Source organism: Cebus imitator, unplaced genomic scaffold (assembly GCF_001604975.1).
Source record: "Cebus imitator isolate Cc_AM_T3 unplaced genomic scaffold, Cebus_imitator-1.0 Scaffold192, whole genome shotgun sequence".
Taxonomy (NCBI): Eukaryota; Metazoa; Chordata; class Mammalia; order Primates; family Cebidae; genus Cebus; species Cebus imitator.
The window spans coordinates 1,705,667-1,725,469 of NW_016107507.1; the positions used below are offsets into that span (position 1 = coordinate 1,705,667).

At 38.3% G+C, this 19,803-nt stretch overlaps 2 protein-coding genes across 4 annotated transcripts in view; one reads left to right on the top strand and one right to left on the bottom strand.

Moving 5' to 3' along the window:
• Window positions 1-3,021, bottom strand: part of THAP5 (THAP domain containing 5) — a 7,703-nt gene extending 4,682 nt beyond the window's left edge. The window contains exon 1 of one of the 3 annotated variants that reach the window (XM_017546879.2): window positions 2,519-3,021. In XM_017546879.2, coding sequence (XP_017402368.1) covers window positions 2,519-2,598 — 80 coding nt within the window. In that variant the 5' untranslated portion in view covers window positions 2,599-3,021. The remainder of the gene's footprint in view (window positions 1-2,518) is intronic. The other 2 variants (XM_017546880.2, XM_017546881.2) reach the window with 2 other exon arrangements.
• On the top strand, window positions 2,867-7,880 carry DNAJB9 (DnaJ heat shock protein family (Hsp40) member B9). The gene is made up of 3 exons (XM_017546882.2): window positions 2,867-3,093; window positions 4,745-4,971; window positions 5,919-7,880. Exons 2-3 carry the CDS (start codon window positions 4,755-4,757, stop codon window positions 6,368-6,370), a joined length of 669 nt encoding a protein of 222 aa, XP_017402371.1. The 5' UTR covers window positions 2,867-3,093; window positions 4,745-4,754; the 3' UTR covers window positions 6,371-7,880.
• The last annotated feature ends 11,923 nt before the right edge of the window (window positions 7,881-19,803 follow it).

The window sequence follows — 19,803 nt, forward strand, 5'->3', positions numbered from 1 at the left end:
AAAAAAAAAAAAAAAAAAAAACAGTAACAATATAAGGTTTCTCATATGAAATGTAGCTGTTATATATTCCCTTCCCCCAATCCCAACCATTTAGCTTATGTTTTGTAGTAGCATCATTTTTTCCCCCATAAATTCTGGTAACTTAAGATGCCAAGGAGTGTCTGGGTACTCTGTAAGACATAATTTTTAATCCTAATATCCTTATATGGAAAAAAATCAGATAAACTAGCTTTGGAAATTCTAACCATAGAAACAGTATTAATACATGTTTTTAAAATATTTTAGCTTTACAAATATTAGGTTGTAAGTATGACAAGCCTAACCAGGAAAGGAACTTAAAGGCAAACAAATTTTCTTTTAGAGGACCTGACTTCTTCTGGCCATTGGTAAATTCATATCTTTTGTTAAAACTGAACTGAGAATAGGCCTTTTACAGTAATGTTTTTTACTGTAAATTCATGTATATGGATGCTGTTTACAAATTATTTCCATTGTATCTATATGTTATTATCAAATCATTAAAAAAATACTTTGTGAATATCCTTATTGGTCCTTATTGGTGACTGAACTGTATTGTTTCCTCAACAGGTAAGTACCTAAGAAATCTTCTTGATCATGTTTCCTGAATAAATTACATCTTTATATCGGTTCAATTCGTTTGATAATTTTGTTTCATTGTCTTATGTAATTCCCAAACCAGCATATGATAATCACAGTACAAGCTGGACACTATATTAACTGAATTCCTAAATTCATATACATTTAAACTACAGTTTACTGTAGTGTTAACATGAGCAAATTCAATTCAAGTTTGGCGCTACTGGAGAATAAAACCAATTCAATTTTTATTTTATGGATTACACACAAAATTAAAAAAAAACACTACAAATAATCCCACTTTTACTAAATTCAGTTTTCAGTGAAAGAAATCTTTACGATTCACTTCCATTTTTTTCCTTCCTAAAAATTACTGTAAGGTCCACAAAAATCAGTTAAAAATGTTAAGTGTGGAATTATATCACATCTCCAATATCAGAGGCCAACTAAATCTGGCAAATAAAGGGTTCAACAAGATTTTTTGCTACAAACATTCTCAGAGATAGAGCCATTAATACAGTAGCATTTGCCTATAAACTGAAAGTGGATTAGATTTTTTTCCTCCCTAAAACATCTCTTTGCATCTTGAGGCTGGGCTTCAAGGGAGACAATCCTGGAAATATTGCCATGGAGTGTGAATTACCCGGGGTTATCAGTTTGTTTGTTTTTGAGACGCAGTTTCACTCTCGTTGCCCATGCTGGAGTGCAATGGTGCGATCTCGCCTCACTACAACCTCTGCCTCCCGGGTTCAAGCGATTTTCCTGCCTCAGCCTCTGGAGTAGCTGAGATTACATGCATGTGCCACCACACCCGGCTAATTTTACGCTTTTAGTAGAGATAGGGTTGCTCCATGTTGGTCACACTGGTCTCGAACTCCCGACCTCAAGTTTTCTGCCCACCTAGGCCTCCCAAAGTGCTGGGATAACAGGCGTGAGCCGGTGGGGTTATCAGTTCTTTTTCCATTAATTAAAATACTGGAAAGCAGCTGAATCATTAGTAAGTCCTTCAGGTTTAAAGTAAAATCGGCACGAAACAACTGCTGAAATCTGAACCAGGTTAGATAGAAATAAATTGTTTTTAAATACATGAAAAGATGGGAATGCATGATTTTAAATAAGCTGCGTTTCATATATTATTAATCATGTAAGTACTATTAATATGTTCACTTTCTAGATAGATAAAGGCACCCAAAGCCTAAATAATGTGCAAGAGGTCATTCAGCTACAAAGTAGTGGAACCAGGATCTAGCGTTGAAGCCTAGACCCCTAATTATTATAAGACACTGCTTTCCTGTATTTCTGAATAAAAATCAGTGCTTCCATAGTTTCATGGAAATATTTCCTGGCTCTAGTAATTCAGAATAACAGAATAGTGCCCTGTTCTCTGCAGAGTATATACAGCCCTAAGCAGAAGACTAGCTTTTAATTCTGGCTCTGACACGAAGCTTTCCAAGCTGGTTACCTAATCATTTTGGGACTCAGTTTCCTCAGGAGAAAACTGGGATGAAATTGTACCTATGCACCTAACTCGCAAAGGGTGTAAATTAACTTTGTGTGCATCTTTCCACTTCGAAGGTTTCACGTATCTTAAATGGTGGTTAATGTTGTTCAATGAAATGAGATCACGTGAGGCGGGGAAAAGACTGTGAAAACCACAGAAGTCCGCGCAAACTTGACAGTTTTAACTGTTCTACTAAAACCCAAACAGGACGCTGTATCTCGCCACCAGCCCGCAGTCCTCGGGCAGGAAGGGCATTGCTAGGTAAACTGACGGCCTTTCCACCGTCTTCCAGCGGGCGACGGGACACCTATGGAAAGCTGAGGACTCATAGGCAGAGCGGACAGGAGATACCCAAGCCCAAAGGCCACAGGACCGCAACACCACAGTGAGGCTGACGCTTCTGCTTCAGAGACAACTTACGGGTAAAAACTCAGCTTCCGGTCTTTATTGTTTCGTCCCCGGCGGTTCTTACAACAAATCGCTGCGCAATAGCGGGGCATCACTCGGGTGAAGCCCGGGGAGACCCAGGCAAGCGACAGGTACAGGGCCTCCCTCCTCACTGAGGCTGCGCCGCAGGTCCAGGCCTCTCGAGCCAATGCGCCTGCGCTGGCATTAGCCGGGAACGCCGCCTAGTTTGTCGACTCACTTCCGCCTCAGCGGGTTTAAGCACCACCTTTTCGGGGTTGGAGCCGGAAGTGGCGTCCCGACCTAGCGGCAATAACAGTTTTCCACGTGCGCGTAGAGCGCCGAGGTCACGTGGGCAGGCGTAAGCCAATGGGGAAGCGTTTCGTGTTGGTCTTCTGAGATGGTGGCGCCAGCGGCCGCCTTCGGCCAGTGAGGAGCTGGCTGAGAGGAGACTGGGTGCCGGCGGCGAAGGAGGAGCTCTAGGTCGGTGTACGACCGAGATCAGGGCTCTAGCCAGCCGACCCGAGCCAATCGTCAGGGTCGCCAACGCCTCAGCTCTGTGGAGGAGCAGCAGTAGCCTGAGGGTGCAGGTGAGGAACCAGGCCTGGGTCGTGGGGAGGTGAGTTCGGAGCGTCCCCCGAACCCAGGCCTGTCTTTGTGAGCTGACCTGGCCTCGGCGTCCGCCACGGTCGCCGCAGGGACAAACGGGCTGCATGGTTTTTGGCCGGGAGAATGGGAGAACGGAGAGAGTCGCATCACAGAATCGTGTTTTGAGTTGTGCCGCTGGCTTTCACGGGCGCCGGACTGGAGCTCTGGCCGCGGGCAGCCTCTATGGCGGGGCCTGGGCGGGCAGGGAGGGTGCTAGTCGCCTTTAGGTGAAGGTTGGACGGTCCAGCCTAGCTAGCCACCGAGGCTGGGGAATAAGGCACAGGCTGTTGGCAGGCGGGTCCGTCTTGGAGATGAGAAGTCTGTACAGTACAAAAGCTAGACTGCTTAAAAAAATCATCAGATGTCCACTCTGAGACCATGGAATAACATCTACGGAACCAGTGAGGCGCCTTCCTGTCAGTTTTAGATCCTCCCTTTGACTGGGGAGCAACCTGCAGTCGACGCAGCGTCCATGGGACACACTGTGTTACTTAAACCAAGAGGTGGTTCTTGATCCTTGGTACCCGTGACTACGAGTAACTCTCTGGAAATAAGCAATCCTCCTGCCTGCTAATTACTCTCAGGAAAGGCCACTGGAGAGGAAGCCAGGCAATTTCCACAAACCGTAGTGTTTTTCGTCAGCTTTGTTATGGCATCATAGGTTACTAAGGAGTCTGGTGGTTCCGTATTCAAAAAACAGAATCCCTTGGTTTTGAATCTTAAGTCATTAAATACATGTTGTCAAGAATTCCAAGTTAACATTTTTTGAATGGTTTATAGGTAAGAGAAATATTTTAACTACTGAGAAACTTGAAAGTAAGAATCTGCCTTAACCACAGTGCAGACTATCAAAGTTCATTTTTCTGGCAGCTTTAGCAGAAATCTCAAATTCTGTTCATCATGAGTTTTAAACAATATTTGGCCGTGCTTCCTGGTTAAACATTTGGGATGTTAACATTTGGGAAAAAGACAATATTCTATTGTATTATCAGTATGAGTATTGTGTTATTAACTCTATTTGCAGTCCTTGGCTCACCTGCTGAAATGAAAGCTGAATTTTTAGAGAGAGATTAGTGCTAATTTAGATATACTGGACTATTTACCTTGGTGCTCCACCTTTTTTTTTTTAATGTGTTTTTTTTTTTTTTTTTNTTTTTTTCTCTGAGGTTAAACACATTATTACTCTCAGGATATGAATTCTTTAAAGGAAGGTTTGGAGCTTATATTAATTGGTTTTCTTTTTTTTCTTTCTTACAATGCTTGATATGATGAATCTTCCATGTGAACTAGTTAAAAATCAGTTATTTTAAATTTTCTGTCTCCTCTGTGTATGGCCAGAGTATTAGTGGACAGACAAAGCCAATAATTCTTTTTGTTCTCAATAAGGTTAAGCCAATTTGGGAGTTAAAAAATCTATAAGTGAAATAACACATGAAAAAATCTATAAGTGAAATAACACATGAACAGGTACAAGATATTGCATGCTTAACTTTTTGATACTGCATTAGGTTTACCTTGTGTTGGATTTCTTTTAAAAGAAAAAATTTTTAAGATTAGCCCCATCCATAACATTTTTTTTCTTTTCTGTTTTAGGATATTAGAAATGGCTACTCCCCAGTCAGTTTTCATCTTTGCAATCTGCATTTTAATGATAACGGAACTAATTCTGGCCTCAAAAAGCTACTATGATATCTTAGGTGTGCCAAAATCGGCATCAGAGCGCCAAATCAAGAAGGCCTTTCACAAGTTAGCCATGAAGTACCACCCTGACAAAAATAAGAGCCCTGATGCTGAAGCAAAATTCAGAGAGATTGCAGAAGGTAAGTAAATGACAATCTCTGAAGTCTCAGGAGTATTAACTAGTAAGAAGAATGATAGCTAAGAAGTGATTGTATTTGAAGGTTTTGTGGAGGTGGTAGAGTGTGATTTTTGTATAAATATTACATGATTCTCTGAGATTATTTTCTTATCACAGATGCTTTGATTCGTGAATAAATAGGTGAAAAAATAATAGATAATTTTATTGGTATATAGAACTAAACATATTGAAAATGTATTCTATATTATTTATAAAATCACTGTTGTTTCTATGGCAAAAGCGATTTTAGAAACCCAGAATTCTTATCAACTAACTTATAAAACAGAATATTTTACTATTTTAAACATTAAATACTTAAAAATTAAGCTAGACTCTAAAGTGCTTTGTCCTTCACATGATCTGTTTCAAAGCCGTATTTGTCTTTAAAGAAAACATTAAAACAAATTTTGACTTCAGACTAGTTTCTAAAACAAATTGCACCTCCTGAGCATTCAGTAATTATTGTTGGGTGGAGGTAACTGAGTAGGGAGTTAGAATTAAACATTTACTTTAAATAGAAAGGAGGTGAAAAATCTTAATTCCTATTCATTGTTTATAGTTGACTAATTTTTTAATACAAGTAATTATTTCACACCAATAATATGAAGATTAAAGAGCCCTATAATTGTTGCCCACATGTTTATTTGTAGTAATGGTAGCATTCATTTAATGACTTTATTGTAGATGGCATTGTGCCAACTGCTGATAAAACAGCAGTTAATAAGACAGTTTCTGCCCTGTTTTATAGTTTTAACTTGATGCTTATGTTTGTAATGTTTTGCTTTTATTTCTGATGTGAAATTCTTCCCTAAAACAATAGTGTTCAATTAACTTACTTGAAGAGATTTGAATATATTCAATTTTGAATATTGTACCTTCAGGAACTAAAAATATTTTTATCTCTTTCAGCATACGAAACACTCTCAGATGCTAATCGACGAAAAGAGTATGATACACTTGGACACAGTGCTTTTACTAATGGTAAAGGACAAAGAGGTAGTGGAAGCTCTTTTGAGCAGTCATTTAACTTCAATTTTGATGACTTATTTAAAGACTTTAGCTTTTTTGGTCAAAATCAAAACCCTCGATCCAAGAAGCATTTTGAAAATCATTTCCAGACACGCCAGGATGGTTCCAGTAGACAAAGGCATCATTTCCAAGAGTTTTCTTTTGGAGGTGGATTATTTGATGACATGTTTGAAGATATGGAGAAAATGTTTTCTTTTAGTGGTTTTGACCCTACCAGTCGGCATACAGTACAGACTGAAAATAGATTTCATGGATCTAGCAAGCACTGCAGGACTGTCACTCAACGAAGAGGAAATATGGTTACCACGTACACTGACTGTTCAGGACAGTAGTTTGTTCTTTTTCTGTTCTCAGTAAATCCAACTAGTTGACTTGTCCTCATTATCTTTGATGCTAAACGATTTTCTGTGAACTATTTTGACAAGTGCATGATTTCACTTTAAACAATTTGATATAGCTATTAAATATATTTAAAGTTTTTTTTTTTTTTTTTTTTTGACAAATTCAGCAACATTCAACTAGTAGAGAAATGCTAATTTCCCTGATTAGGAAAGTTTCTTTAAGAAACATGTAATTTTTGCCTAGCTCTTTTTCTCTACGTGCCCTTGGGCTCATTAATGTCACCAGTTTTATTACCAAGAAAAGATTGAGTTTACCTGATTAAACTTTAAAAGTTATTGTAGATTTAAATTGTGTGAACCTAATGATTTTTGCAGTGAAACGTTTACTAATTCAAAATTGCATGTTCGTTAACATCTGTGACTTGGGTTGCAAAATGTTCATATAACTACAATTGAGTCATTTAGCAAAGGAGAACAGTATCTTGGTTAATTGCTACTGAAAGGTTGGGAAAGAGATGGTTTGATATTTACCACAGCACTGTGTCTTTCTACAGTAGAACTGGGGTAAAGGAAATGGTTTTATTGCCCATAGTCATTTAGGCTGGAAAAGTGTTGAAAACTTACAAAATATTGCCAAGAGATTGTCATGTGTTTGGTCCCAGGCTAAAAATGATTTTGTGGTGTTGAAATCATAGCTACTTAACATATCTTTTCACATTTCTTTCTTACTTGTTGGCACTCTAGGTCTTAATACGAATTTATTTGTGTGTGTAGTATCTCTTCTCTCTACTCATCTTTATCTAGAGATTGAATAATACCTCATTCTGTTTGTAAAACCAGCCAGTAATTTCTGTGCAACCTTATTATGTGCAATATTTTTAAATACTAAGAAATGTGTGCTTTTGTTTTCTGATAGACTTATTTCTTTAGTTCTGCAGTTTTCCACATTATACTCCATATGAGTATTAATCCTATGGCTACATATTAAAATAAATATCTCATACAACAGTGTATGTGAGAGAAATACAAATATTTACAACCTGATATTCTTTGTTGTTGTTTTATTGTTAAAAGTTTATTATGCAACTCTGAAGGTGTAGAGGGCATACAAGCTATGAGACATATGCTGATCACAGGCTGTTTTCACGAAGTTACTTTTGACTAACCTGAAAACCCTGATAGGATTTTGTTTGATTGTCATTGGTAATTTCTACTGCATCCCTACCATCCTTCTCTCACAAATTTTGATAGCTTGAAGATCTTCTAATTACGGTTATGTTGTATTTGCTTGCTAGGAGCCAATTGTTCCTGCTCCAATTCTTTCCTCTTTAGGCCTGATTGGGAAGAGGCAGAAACTTTACATAAAGCTGTATTTCTTAATCATCTTTAATTTGAAACTGTTAAGAAAGTGAATTTATTCTGTTATATTTATGTAACTTATTTCTTGAAAGTTATATCTACTAGTTTTGTTTAATAATAATAAAATTAGCTATCTCTTGAATTTTGGGCTGAGGATTATCTGTAGCCTATTAAAAAAAAATCAGAAGTTTTGAGACATTCCGGTAATATATAAAACAGAAGAGTGTGGATTGGGAGAGAAATCAGAACAACCACAAACAGGATGTCCTGGAGAAGCTTTAAGGATTGGATTTGGGCGAGGGTAGTGAGAAACCAGCCAGAATTCATTCATACTGATTTATTGAACAACTGCATTGGAAAGCTCTGCTCTTCGGTACTCCCTCCAGGTAAGCAGTTAACAAACGTAACTTTTTCCTCAGGTAAGGGACTAAGAACAAGTTTTAAAAGAAAGGGGTTATCTGGGGGAAGACTTCCGAGTTGAGGGTATTAGGGCGTGAGGTGAAGGCAGAGTAGAGGTGAAGTGACTTTTCACTTGAAGGTCAAGAGGGTGCTGGTGAGAAATGGCAGCACTCCCAGAGTAAAGCCTTCTTATGTTGACATGGTGAGAAACAACCCTGCATACGCAACTGTGGGTGCCTGCTGGTTAAAAACCCCTGACAATTTAGCCGGGTACGATGGCCTGCACCTATAGTCCCAGCTACTCTGGAAGCTGAGGTGGGAAGATCCCGTGAGCTCAAGATTTGAGGCTGCAGTGAGCCATGATCGGCCACTGCCTGACAATCTACTGAGAACCATCATTCCTATTCAAAAAGGAGATCTAATGCAGACATGTAACTGCTGAAGCAACTGCTTTTCTCAGCTATCTGTGCAATTTGATCTAATCCTTCATAAACACATACTGATATCTAAGGAATGTCAGACATTTAAGGAAAACTAACAGTTGGGAAAGGAGGCCCTGACAATTAGCCCTGACAATATAATTTAAGAGATTGAAAGAATTTAAGATTCTAGTATCAGATTGTTTGATAGAATACAGCATCAACAAATAAGGACAGTTCTTGTCTTAATCTGCTTCAGGATTCCTTTCTCTAATGATGGTATCAGAATAGATGAAGTAATGTGAACTCACATTTAGTTATATTTACATCTAACAACCAAAGTCAATGGGAGGTAACAGCAGATGTGTGGTACATATGTTCTGTACCATACAGGTCTACTTTGTCCTATGAAATTCATATTCTTGCTCAACTTATTCATATTCATATCTCAACTTCGTTATTCAACTCCCTTGCAAACTTCTCTCCAGCGGTTGCCCTAATGTGGCGCAACCTAAATAGTTTCTTGTACAGTTCTCTTTATTACTACTTGTTATAATACACTGTAAGTGGTGAGCAGGATGATAGGGTGATTACATTCTTGTGGAAAAAGACAAGCAATAACCATATGAATAAATTATAAACTGATAAAGTATGGGAAAAGAAAATGTAGCACAGGAGAGGAAAATTGGGAGGGCAGGCAGGTTGACGATGTGTTGCAATTTTCGACAGGATTGTCAGTGTTGGCCTCATTGAGAAGGTAAATTTGAGCAGAGACTTGAATCATGTATACAGAAGGTGGAAGCATATGTGGGAAGTTGTAGGAATTGCAAAGAAGCAAGCATAACTGGAGGCCAGTGAGCAAACCAGAGTAGTCAGAGATGAGTTCATAAAGTTAAGAGGGGTGGAAAGCAGCCTTACAGATGACCTAGGGCCTTGCCAACCTTCGTAAAGCATTTGACTTTGGAATGTGATATGATGGCTGAGCTTGGAGCAGATAAATCACTTAATCTTTAAATCATTTTAAAAGGATCACTCTACCTGCTTTGTTCAGAATAGACATAGAGGGGCAATGGTAGAATAGACCAGTTTGGAAGCTATTTCAGTATGGGAGGATGAGAAATTGTTGCAACTTGTGCATTGCATGAGGGTGGCAGCAGTGGAAGTGGTGGGAAGTGGTTGGATTCCAGATGTATTCTGCAAGTAGAGCTACCAGGATTTGCTTATGGATTAGATGTAGGTGTGAAAGATCAAGGAGAAAGCTATTATTCTAAGCTTCATGTTCTGAGTAACTGGAAATACAGAGTTGCCTTTAACTGAGATGGGAGAGGCTGCAGAAGGAAGACATTTAGGAGGAAAAATCAGAAGTTGGGCATGGATATACCAAATTTGAGATGATCATTAAATGGGTGAAGACATGTCTGAAGGTTGGGAGAGACGGTGAAGCTGGAAATGTACATTTTGGAATTGTCAAAATACATGATATTTTAAACTTTGAAGAGATGAAATCACTGAGGGAATGAATATATATATATAAAAGCAATTGAAGAACTGAGTCCCCAGATACTCTAAAAATGCAGAAAGAAAATGAGGAGTGTACAAAGGCATCTGAGAAGCAGCAGCCAGTGAGTAATGAGTTTTGTGTCTTGGAAGAAAGTGAAGTAAATATATCAAGAAGTAGAAAGTGTCTGGGCATGGGCTCACACCTGTAATCCTAGCTCTTTGGAAGGCTGAGGTGGTTGGATGGCTTGAGGTCAGGAGCTTGAGACCAGCCTGACCACCATATGAAACCCCGCCTCTATTAAAAATAACGATAATTAGCCAGGTGTGGTGGTGGGCATCTGTAATTCCAGCTACTTGGGAGGCTGAGGCAGGAGAATCGCTTGAACCTAGGAGGCGGAGATTGTGGTAAGCTGAGATTGTGCCATTGCACTCCAGCCTGGATGACAGAGCAAGACTGTCCCCCAAAAAAAAAAAAAAAAGAAAAAGCGATCAACCTTGTAAAATACTGCCACTAAGTCCAGTAAGATGATGACTGAGAACTAACTATTGTTTTTAGCAATATAGATACAAAAAAATGACCTGGATACAAATTTCTATCAAGTTGTAGGGATCTGCCTGATGGAAACAGATTTAAAAGAGAATGGCAGGAAGATTAAATACTCTTAAATGATTTGAAAAAGAAAATATTTCTAGACGGAATTTTTATCATGGACTTTTTACTGGAGTATCAGCTATGATTCAATCCATGTAGCAATAGCTTTTTCTTCAGAATGATGTTCTACAGGAGTAAATAAGTATGCTATGAAAAAAAACCATGTTTAAATAGATTTGTGAAATCTGGATTGGGATTCAAACTTTGTTAAATATGTTCTTTTTTAGGTGAGTGCTATAGGGTCTGAATGTTTATGTCTCCCCAGATTCATACAGTATTAGGAGATAGGGCCTTTGAGTGATTAGGTCAGGGGGCAGAGCTCTCAGTACCGTTATAAAAAGGGCCCAAGGGAGATCCTTCATTTTTTTCTACCACGTGAGGTTAGAGAAGATCTATGAGGAAGAGGGGTCACCAGACAGTCAATCTGCTGATGCCTTCATCTTAGACTTCTTAGCCTCTAGGACTGTGAGAAATCAAGTTCTGTTTTTTATAAGCCACACAGTCTATGGCATCTTGTTATATGAGTCTGAACAGAACTGAGAGAGTGAGCTGCTCAGAATTCTTAACATACTAATCTATGTTGTGAATCTTTGGTAGAGATACCAAGTATTGTTTGCTCAATTGATTGGGCTATGGAAATGTTTTTACTAAATATCCTTAACCATATCTAACTGTGCCACAGTAAAACCTTGGTAAACATTGGCCTAAATAAAAGTGAATAAAATATCATAATAAACCTTTGGAACATGTGCATGAACACATACTAAAGCAAGGATGATAGCATATATTATGTTGGTACTTGTGTCCCATTATAAAAAAAAGTATTTGAATTTACTATGATTAAAAAAGATTATCCTATCAGATCCCATTATGACGGGCTTTAATCTAGCCTACATTTCATCAACAAGCTTTTCTTTTTTTGATCACTGTTGTAGCTGCTTGAATAATACTGTTTCCGCAGGACTATTTTACACCTACAATAGCCATCATCAAGCAAATTATGAGAGGATAATTTATGTAAATAAAAACTCCTTTATTATTCTCCCCAAAAAATAAAAGCTAGTAATTTTTGTCATTATATTTTTACATGACAGTATTTGCAGACAGAAGAATCAAACCGTGACTATTAAGATAAATGGGAAATTATTCTTACAATCTACTATGGTTTGGATGTTTGTCCACTCCAAATCTCATGTTGAAATTTGATCCCTAGTATTGGAAGTGGGGCCCAGTGACAGGTGTTAGGGTCGTAGGGGTAGATCCCTCATAAATAGTTTAATGCCCTTTCTCAAGAGTAAGTGAGTTCTTTTACTTTATTAGTTCCCACAAGAGATGGTTGTTAAAAAGAGCCTGACAACTTCCCCCTTTCTCTTCTTTGCCTTCTCTCTCATCATGTGATCTCCATATATATTGGTTCCCCTTTGCCTTCCACCATGAGTGGAAGTAGTCTGAGGCCCTCACAAAAACAGATGCTGGAGCCATGCTTGTACAGCCTGCAGAAGTGTAAGCCAAATAAACCTCTTTTTTTTTTTTTTTTTTTGAGACGGGGTCTTGCCCTCTCGCCCAGGCTGGAGTGCAATCACTCACTGCAACCTCTGCCTCTCAGGTTCAAGCGATTCTGCCTCAGCCTCCCAAGGCGCGTGCCACCACGCCCGGCTAATTTTTTGTATCTTTAGTAGAGATAGGATTTCACCATCTTTGGTCAGTCTGGTCTTGATCTGACCTCGTGATCCGCCTGCCTCGGCCTCTGAAAGTGTTGGGATTATAGGCGAGAGCTACTTCACCCAGCCATAAACCTCCTTTCTTTAGATATTACTGAGCCTCAAGTATTTCTTTATAGCTACACAACATAAACGAAGACAGTCTAATCCTTTCAATGGCAGCAGTGGCCCTTCTACATGACAATCTATAAAAAGGGGGACAATATTGAGGACAAGAGACAATGGCAGGTGAGTTATATATCCTCAGGAGAAAATAAAGCTAGAAAGAAATTGAGAGAATATATTAGAATTTGACACTTGGAAGTTTCTCTTTTGGGAAACAAGAAATACTTTGTTTATGGATCTAGTTACTCAATTTAGAATGAAGTTGTTTGCATTATCATAAGTGTTTTCCAATCAGTGTATAAACAAAGAAGAGAGGATTCAATTATATTTATAAGATAATCATATGAAATGTACCTAACATGTCGGGAAATGGAAGGAGAAAGGAAAAGGGAAGGTGAAGTGTAAGCAAAGATTAGTGTATTAATTCTATTATCTCTCATAGTAGGTAATCAATTGACTATGTCTAAAGCTATAAATCAAAGACTGGTAATTTAAGCACATTATTTTAAATTTTAATGACAACCAGAAGATCTGACAACTGATACAGGTAACATGATAGCTTTTAAGGAATGTGACTGGGAGTCAGGGGAAGATTTACTTTGCATTTTACTTCAATTTGTAATGTTCACATTTTTGTTTGTGAATGCATGTTTCCCATATTAGTGTGTATGTGTGTGTATATATATATTTACTTATTTTTCTTTTTCCAAATGGTTAGGCAACTGGAACACATTAGTATATTTTTAAGGAAAAAACAACAACAACAAACTCTGGTGTTTCAGTAAGGATGCCTGCAGCAGCAGGTAACAAAAAACCCTAAATTAAATTTAATAAATAAAATCAGCTGAGCAATAAAAGGCTTATTTTCTTCTCTAGTGAGAGGTACAGAGGCAGTCAGGCAGCTCCAGGAGTGGTATTCCAGGAATCTAGTTTTGCTTCTTAGTTGCTGTCTTGGCTCTGACCTCTCTGTGTGTTGGCCTCATCCTCTGGCTGGTAATAAAGTGGATATCAGCAATGAAACCTTTTCTAGAATGTCCTCAAAACACTTTCCCTCCCATCTTTACTGGCTAGAAATGCTACCTATTGTTATAAATCCATATCCAAACTAATCACTAGTGGGGGAATATAATAACCACAATTGATATAGGTCAGCAGTTGAGAGCTAGCATGGTGGTCTGGTCTATTCTCCTTTGGAACTCATCATCACCTGGGAAAGGGTGGTGCTTTAGTCTGTTTAGTGCTACTATAACAGCATATCACAGACTGGGTAGCCTATAATAAAGAGATTTTTTTTTCTCACAGTCCAGATGCTGGGAAGTCTAAGATCAAGGTGCTGGCATCATATAATACCTTCTGCCATGTTATGACACTGCAAGACATTTCTTGCAGTGTCATAACATGGCAGAAGGTATTATATGAGAGAAAAAGAGGAAGAGAGAAAGAGAGAGAGAGAGAAGACTCATCTTCTTGTAAGAAACCCACTCCCATGATAATGGCATTAATCTATTTATGAGGACAGAGTTCTCATGACCTAGTCACCTCTTAAAGCCCCCAGCTCTCAACATTGTTATATTGGGGATTAAGTTTCCAACACATGAATTTTGGGAAACACATTCAAATGGTAGCAGAAGGATACATAAAATAAAGGTATTATATTAGAGGGGAATGAGAGAAGGATGTCTATCCTACAACCAATTGAATATTAAAACCTAAAAGTAGACCTCAGTGATTCTTAACATCTTTATTTTCTTCATGATTTCTTCTTTACTATTAGATTATTTAGATGTTTTTAAAGAGGATTGGGCTCTTTGTGTACACATAAATGATTTTTTTTCCAGTTAGAAACCAACCATACCTTAAATACTGTGGAATCTTGGCATTGGTAGATGACATTTTTGGTTCCAACTATTTGGGACAGATTCCAGAGTTCCATGATGTAATAATTCTTGATTTTTTTGAAGTATAAAACCGAATTGCATGCCTTAATAGTCTACACTTCAACAGGTAGTAAGTGAAAATAGCTCCCAATTCAACATCTGTGTATAAAGGTGTCTTTGGGTGGTTTGCAAATAAAATTATCTTTTTCTTTTGGTAAAGATTACTTTAAGCATTGATGAATAGTGTTCATTATGTTAGAGATCCCAGTCTCTTTAATCAAGGTCAATCCTAATTTTTTTTTTTTTTTTTTTTTTTTTTTTTTTTTTTTTTTTTTTTTTTTTTTTTTTTTTTTTTTTTTTTTTTTTTGCCTGGAGTTGGTTGAGATCATGGCTTCTTTACCAAATCAGATCTTTTGCTGCCCACCTGTCTCCACTCTTCCTCATCCTGCCACAGTCACACTTAAATTTCCCTCATCAATTTGAATACTGGCTTTGAATTTGAAACTACTGGACTTTAGGGAGTCAAATCTACACCTGGATTATTTCCCTTAGCCTTGGCCCTGGAAACTCCTTGTTTTCACTCTCTCCCAAACAATTGATGCTGTTGAGGTCCCAAGGATGCCTCACGGTCGAGTCTTTTTGAGTTGTGACACATTATGCAATTATTGCCTACTAAATTAGCAGTTTCAATCAGTATTGCAAACACTTTCAACTGTTCAATTTTAAGCGTAATTTCCTATTATTTAAATATAATTTAACGTAATAATTACTTGAAGAAGCATTACATGATTCATTACATATATTAGGGAAAAGTCATTAAAATTCTCTGCTGTCATTTCACAATTTTACTTTTAGTTACAACTAAATGTGTTAATATGTAGGTAATAATTTAAAAGTATGACAACATTTTCTTGCTTTAAGTAAATTTTACCTTAGCATATTCTACATGGCTATTCTAGGATGCGTCTTACATCACATATTTCATAATTAGAAATGGAAGGGATGGTGTTTGCTAATGAATATTATTTGTTTTTTTCTATTTATTTTTATCTTTTAAGTAATACTGGTCTTATTCCCTGACACATAGATCAGCAATATAGACCCATATAGATCCGGGACATAAGATGTGAAGAACATTTTTCTTTGCTTCTCAGGGAGGATTATGATCCATTCATCTTTGTTCCCTTCTCTGTGTAGGTAGAAGAGTCTATTGGTCAGCATCAGTTAATTGATTCTGTGATAACCACCCCAAAATCTTAGTGACTTACCACTATAAACTTTTTTTCTTATTCACACAAAATCTGCTGTGGATCCAGGTTTCTTTCCATGGCAATTGACTCCCACCTGATGAGACATCAGTGCTGACACGTAAATTATGGCTCTACCAGCTTAATGAAAGGCTTTTTTTTGGCTATCAGGGAAAGAAATGAGTCTTCCCTTGTCAAATGCTTTGGCCTGGAAGTGACACATATACTTTGCCCCACTGGCCAGGTGTGGTCTTATGATTCTATCTAAGAGAAGGGATCTGAAAGTATGATCTTCTATGTGACTGAGAGGTAGACTAGAGTTGGAAAATGGTAAATGTTAGCAGTATCTGCCTCAGACAGGTACTTTGTAGGTCACAGAAAATTTTTCAGGAGACGGATGATGGCTAATTTTGCAACACTCAATACACACATCATGGTAATTGTGTGAAAGTAAATAGGGCTACACCAATGGAATGTTTATGTTTTCTATAAAAGAACAAAATAGGTAAGAGCAATAGAACATGCTAGAGTAAAATATTCATTTCCTTAAATTATGGAATAGTGCTATCAAAATAAAAGATTTCTAATGATTTTATTATAAATAAATTCTATATTTTGTATTATTGTATAAGGAATAGTTGTAAATCAGCATTTTCCAAAGTGTGCTATATTTATGTTCAATGAAAATAAGAATATAGGAGTTTCTCATACTTCCCTATTAAATTCTTATTTTTGTTGAACATAAATAAGAAAGGTTTGAAAACTTCCTTATTACATGAAGATTTCTCAGAGTGTTTAATATACTAATTTTCACTGGATGTCTTCAAGCAGATATAGTTTGAGGCATTTCTAAAATCTATAATCAAGAAACCTTTTTTCAAGAAACATTGCTCTGGACCAATTAAGTAAGAGAATAATCCTGTGTGGCACTCTTTGGAAACTCTGGACTAGACACACCTTTAAAAATCTAATTAAAGCCGGGCGCGGTGGCTCACGCCTGTAATCCCAGCACTTTGGGAAGCCGAGGCAGGTGGATCACGAGGTCAAGAGATCGAGACCATCCTGGTCAACATGGTGAAACCCTGTCTCTACTAAAAATATAAAAAATCAGCTGGACCTGGTGCCGCGTGCCTGTAATCCCAGCTACTCAGGAGGCTGAGGCAGGAGAATTGCCTGAACCCAGGAGGTGGAGGTTGCGGTGAGCCGAGATCACGCCATTGCACTCCAGCCTGGGTAACAAGAACGAAACTCCGTTTCAAAAAAAAAAAAAAAATCTAATTAAAGAACAAACTTTTGTAGTAAAGGCAAACTCCTAAAAACTTTAAGTTTGATGCAAACAGGTGTTAGGATGAATGTTTGTTTGTTTGTTTGTTTGTTTGTTTCTTTCTTTCTTTCTTTGAAATGGAGTTTTGCTCTTGTTACCCAGGCTGGAGTGCAATGGCTCGATCTCTGCTCACCACAACCTCTGCCTCCTGGGTTCAAGCAATTCTCCTGCCTCGGCCTCCCGAGTAGCTGGAACTACAGGCGCATGCCACCATGCCCAACTAATATTTTTTTTTTTTTGTATTTTTAGTAGAGACAGAGTTTCACCATGCTGACCAGGATGGTCTCGATCTCTTGACCTCATGATCCACCCGCCTTGGCCTTCCAAAGTGGCTGAGCCATCGCTCCCAGCCAGGATGAATGTTTCTTACAGAGGTACTATGAGGACTAAAGAAAATTTAGTAAACGAGTGATTTGACGAGAAGGTCATGACCTTAAAAGTGCAAAGAATGTGTGCATAGTATTACCTTGCTTTTGTTTGTTATGAATACTAGGAAACTCCAGATTAAAGTTAGATACTGTTCCTAAAGACAGAATACTTGTGATTTAAGAGACACAAAATACATGCATCATAGTGAGCAAGAGCATAAAAGTTTTTCTTTTTTTATTCCTGGAGTGCTCATTAGCTTCTGTGTTTGTCTGCCATCTGGAAAATGATATAAAATTATGAATATAAAAGGCCAGTTCTGGGGAAATTAGAAACTTCACCTAGATGGAACAAAAGGGCAAATGTAATTGCGCCCACTCATTCATAGCTGGTGCTCTTGTTTATTCATAAAGAAATTGAAATAACCTAAAAAGAACTTCCCAAGTTTCCTGATCATACTTCAATAGCAGTGGCTTCACTTTCTCTGTCTTTCTGTAAGTCCCACTACCAGTAACAAACTCTTCATATTCCCACCTACAGCAGACTCCTCTACTGTACACTGGATCACAACACTCAGGGCTTTCGAGGGCATTGCTCCAAAGATTATTCCTTCTCCTATGCTACTTTTTTCCTTTTTTCCCTCTATTTCTTTCCATTCAATAATTCCCCAGCAAGCAAACCTGTTTCTATTTCTGCCAACAAATTCTTCTTTGGATCCCACTTATTCAACCAATTGCTATCTCATTTATTTGCTCTCCTTTGTAGCAAAACTTTTCCTAAGAGTTTTCAATCCCACCATGCCACCAAAACTTCCCTTGTCAGGGTTATCAGTGAGCTGCACATTGTGAAAGCAATGTCAGATAACAAATAAATTGGTCATTTCTCAGACCTAATCTTACATACAGTTCAACATTTTCCTCCTTGATATTCTTTCTCTACTTATATCCAAGAACACTGATCTCTGGTTTTTTCTTTTTTCTGCCGGTTGCTCTTTCTTGGTGTCCTTCGTCGATTCCTCTTCCTCTCCTTTGCATCTTCTCAGTCTTGGTTCTTTCTGTCCTCTCTCTCCTTCAGTTCTTTCTTATCTCCTCCTTTTCTCTCTTCTGCTTCTTGAGTCTCTTCTCCTTCCTCTTTTCCTATTCCCCTTTCCTTCCCTTCCTTCCTCTTCTCCTTTTATTACTTCCATTCTCTTCTACTGGTTATACTCATTCTTTTAGTGACCTCTTTTCATCCCATAGTTTTAACCATCAATATGCATGCCACTTCCAGATTTTTTTCTCCAGCTAAGATTCATCTATTAAAAACTCCAGATTCAGAGACAACAGATGCTGGAGAGGATGCGGAGAAACAGGAACACTCACACTGTTGGTGGGAGTGTAAATTAGTTCAACCATTGTGGAAGACAGTGTGGCGATTCCTCAAGGACCTAGAAATAGAAATTCCATTTGACCCAGCAATCCCATTACTGGGTATATACCCAAAGGATTATAAATCATTCTATTATAAAGACACATGCACACGTATGTTCATTGCAGCACTGTTTACAAGAGCAAAGACTTGGAACCAACCCAAATGCCCATCAGTGATAGACTGGACAGAGAAAATGTGGCACATATACACCATGGAATACTATGCAGCCATAAAAGAAGGATGAGTTTATGTCCTTTGTAGGGACATGGATGAATCTGGAAACCATCATTCTCAGCAAACTGACACAAGAACAGAAAACCATACACTGCATGTTCTCACTCATAGGCAAGTGTTGAACAATGAGAACACATGGGCACAGGGAGGGGAATGTCACACACTGGGTTCTGTTGGGGGGTAGGGGGCTACGGGAGGGACGGCAGGGGGCAGGGAGGCTGGGGAGGGATAACACTGGTAGAAACAACTGATGTAGGTTATGGGGAGGATGGAGACAACAAACCACCATGGCATGTGTGTACCAATGCAACAATCCTGCAAGATCTGCACATGTGCCCCAGAACTTAAAGTATAATTAAAAAACCCTCCAGATCCATATATCCAACTGTCCACTTAACTCAATATGTCTAACGTGGTACTATGGATAGTAGAACTCCAACTTGCTCCAGCTCTGCTGATTGTAAATCCGTCTTTCCTGTTGCTTAGGTTAAAATCCCGGAATGATTCTTGATTTCTTTCATGCTACTAGCACTCACGCTCCATTGGCAATTGCACTAGCTTTGCTTTCAAAATATTTTTGGTATCTCACAGCCTCTTATCAACCCTAATGTTAATACCAGCATCATCTTTCATATGGATTATAGGTAAAAGTAAGTTTCCATTCTTTACCCCTTATTAGTCTGTTATTGAGCCAGCAATGAGAGCTATTCTCTTTAAAGATAAATGAGAACTATGCCGGGCGCGGTGGCTCACGCCTGTAATCCCAGCACTTTGGGAGGCCGAGGCGGGTGGATCACGAGGTCAAGAGATC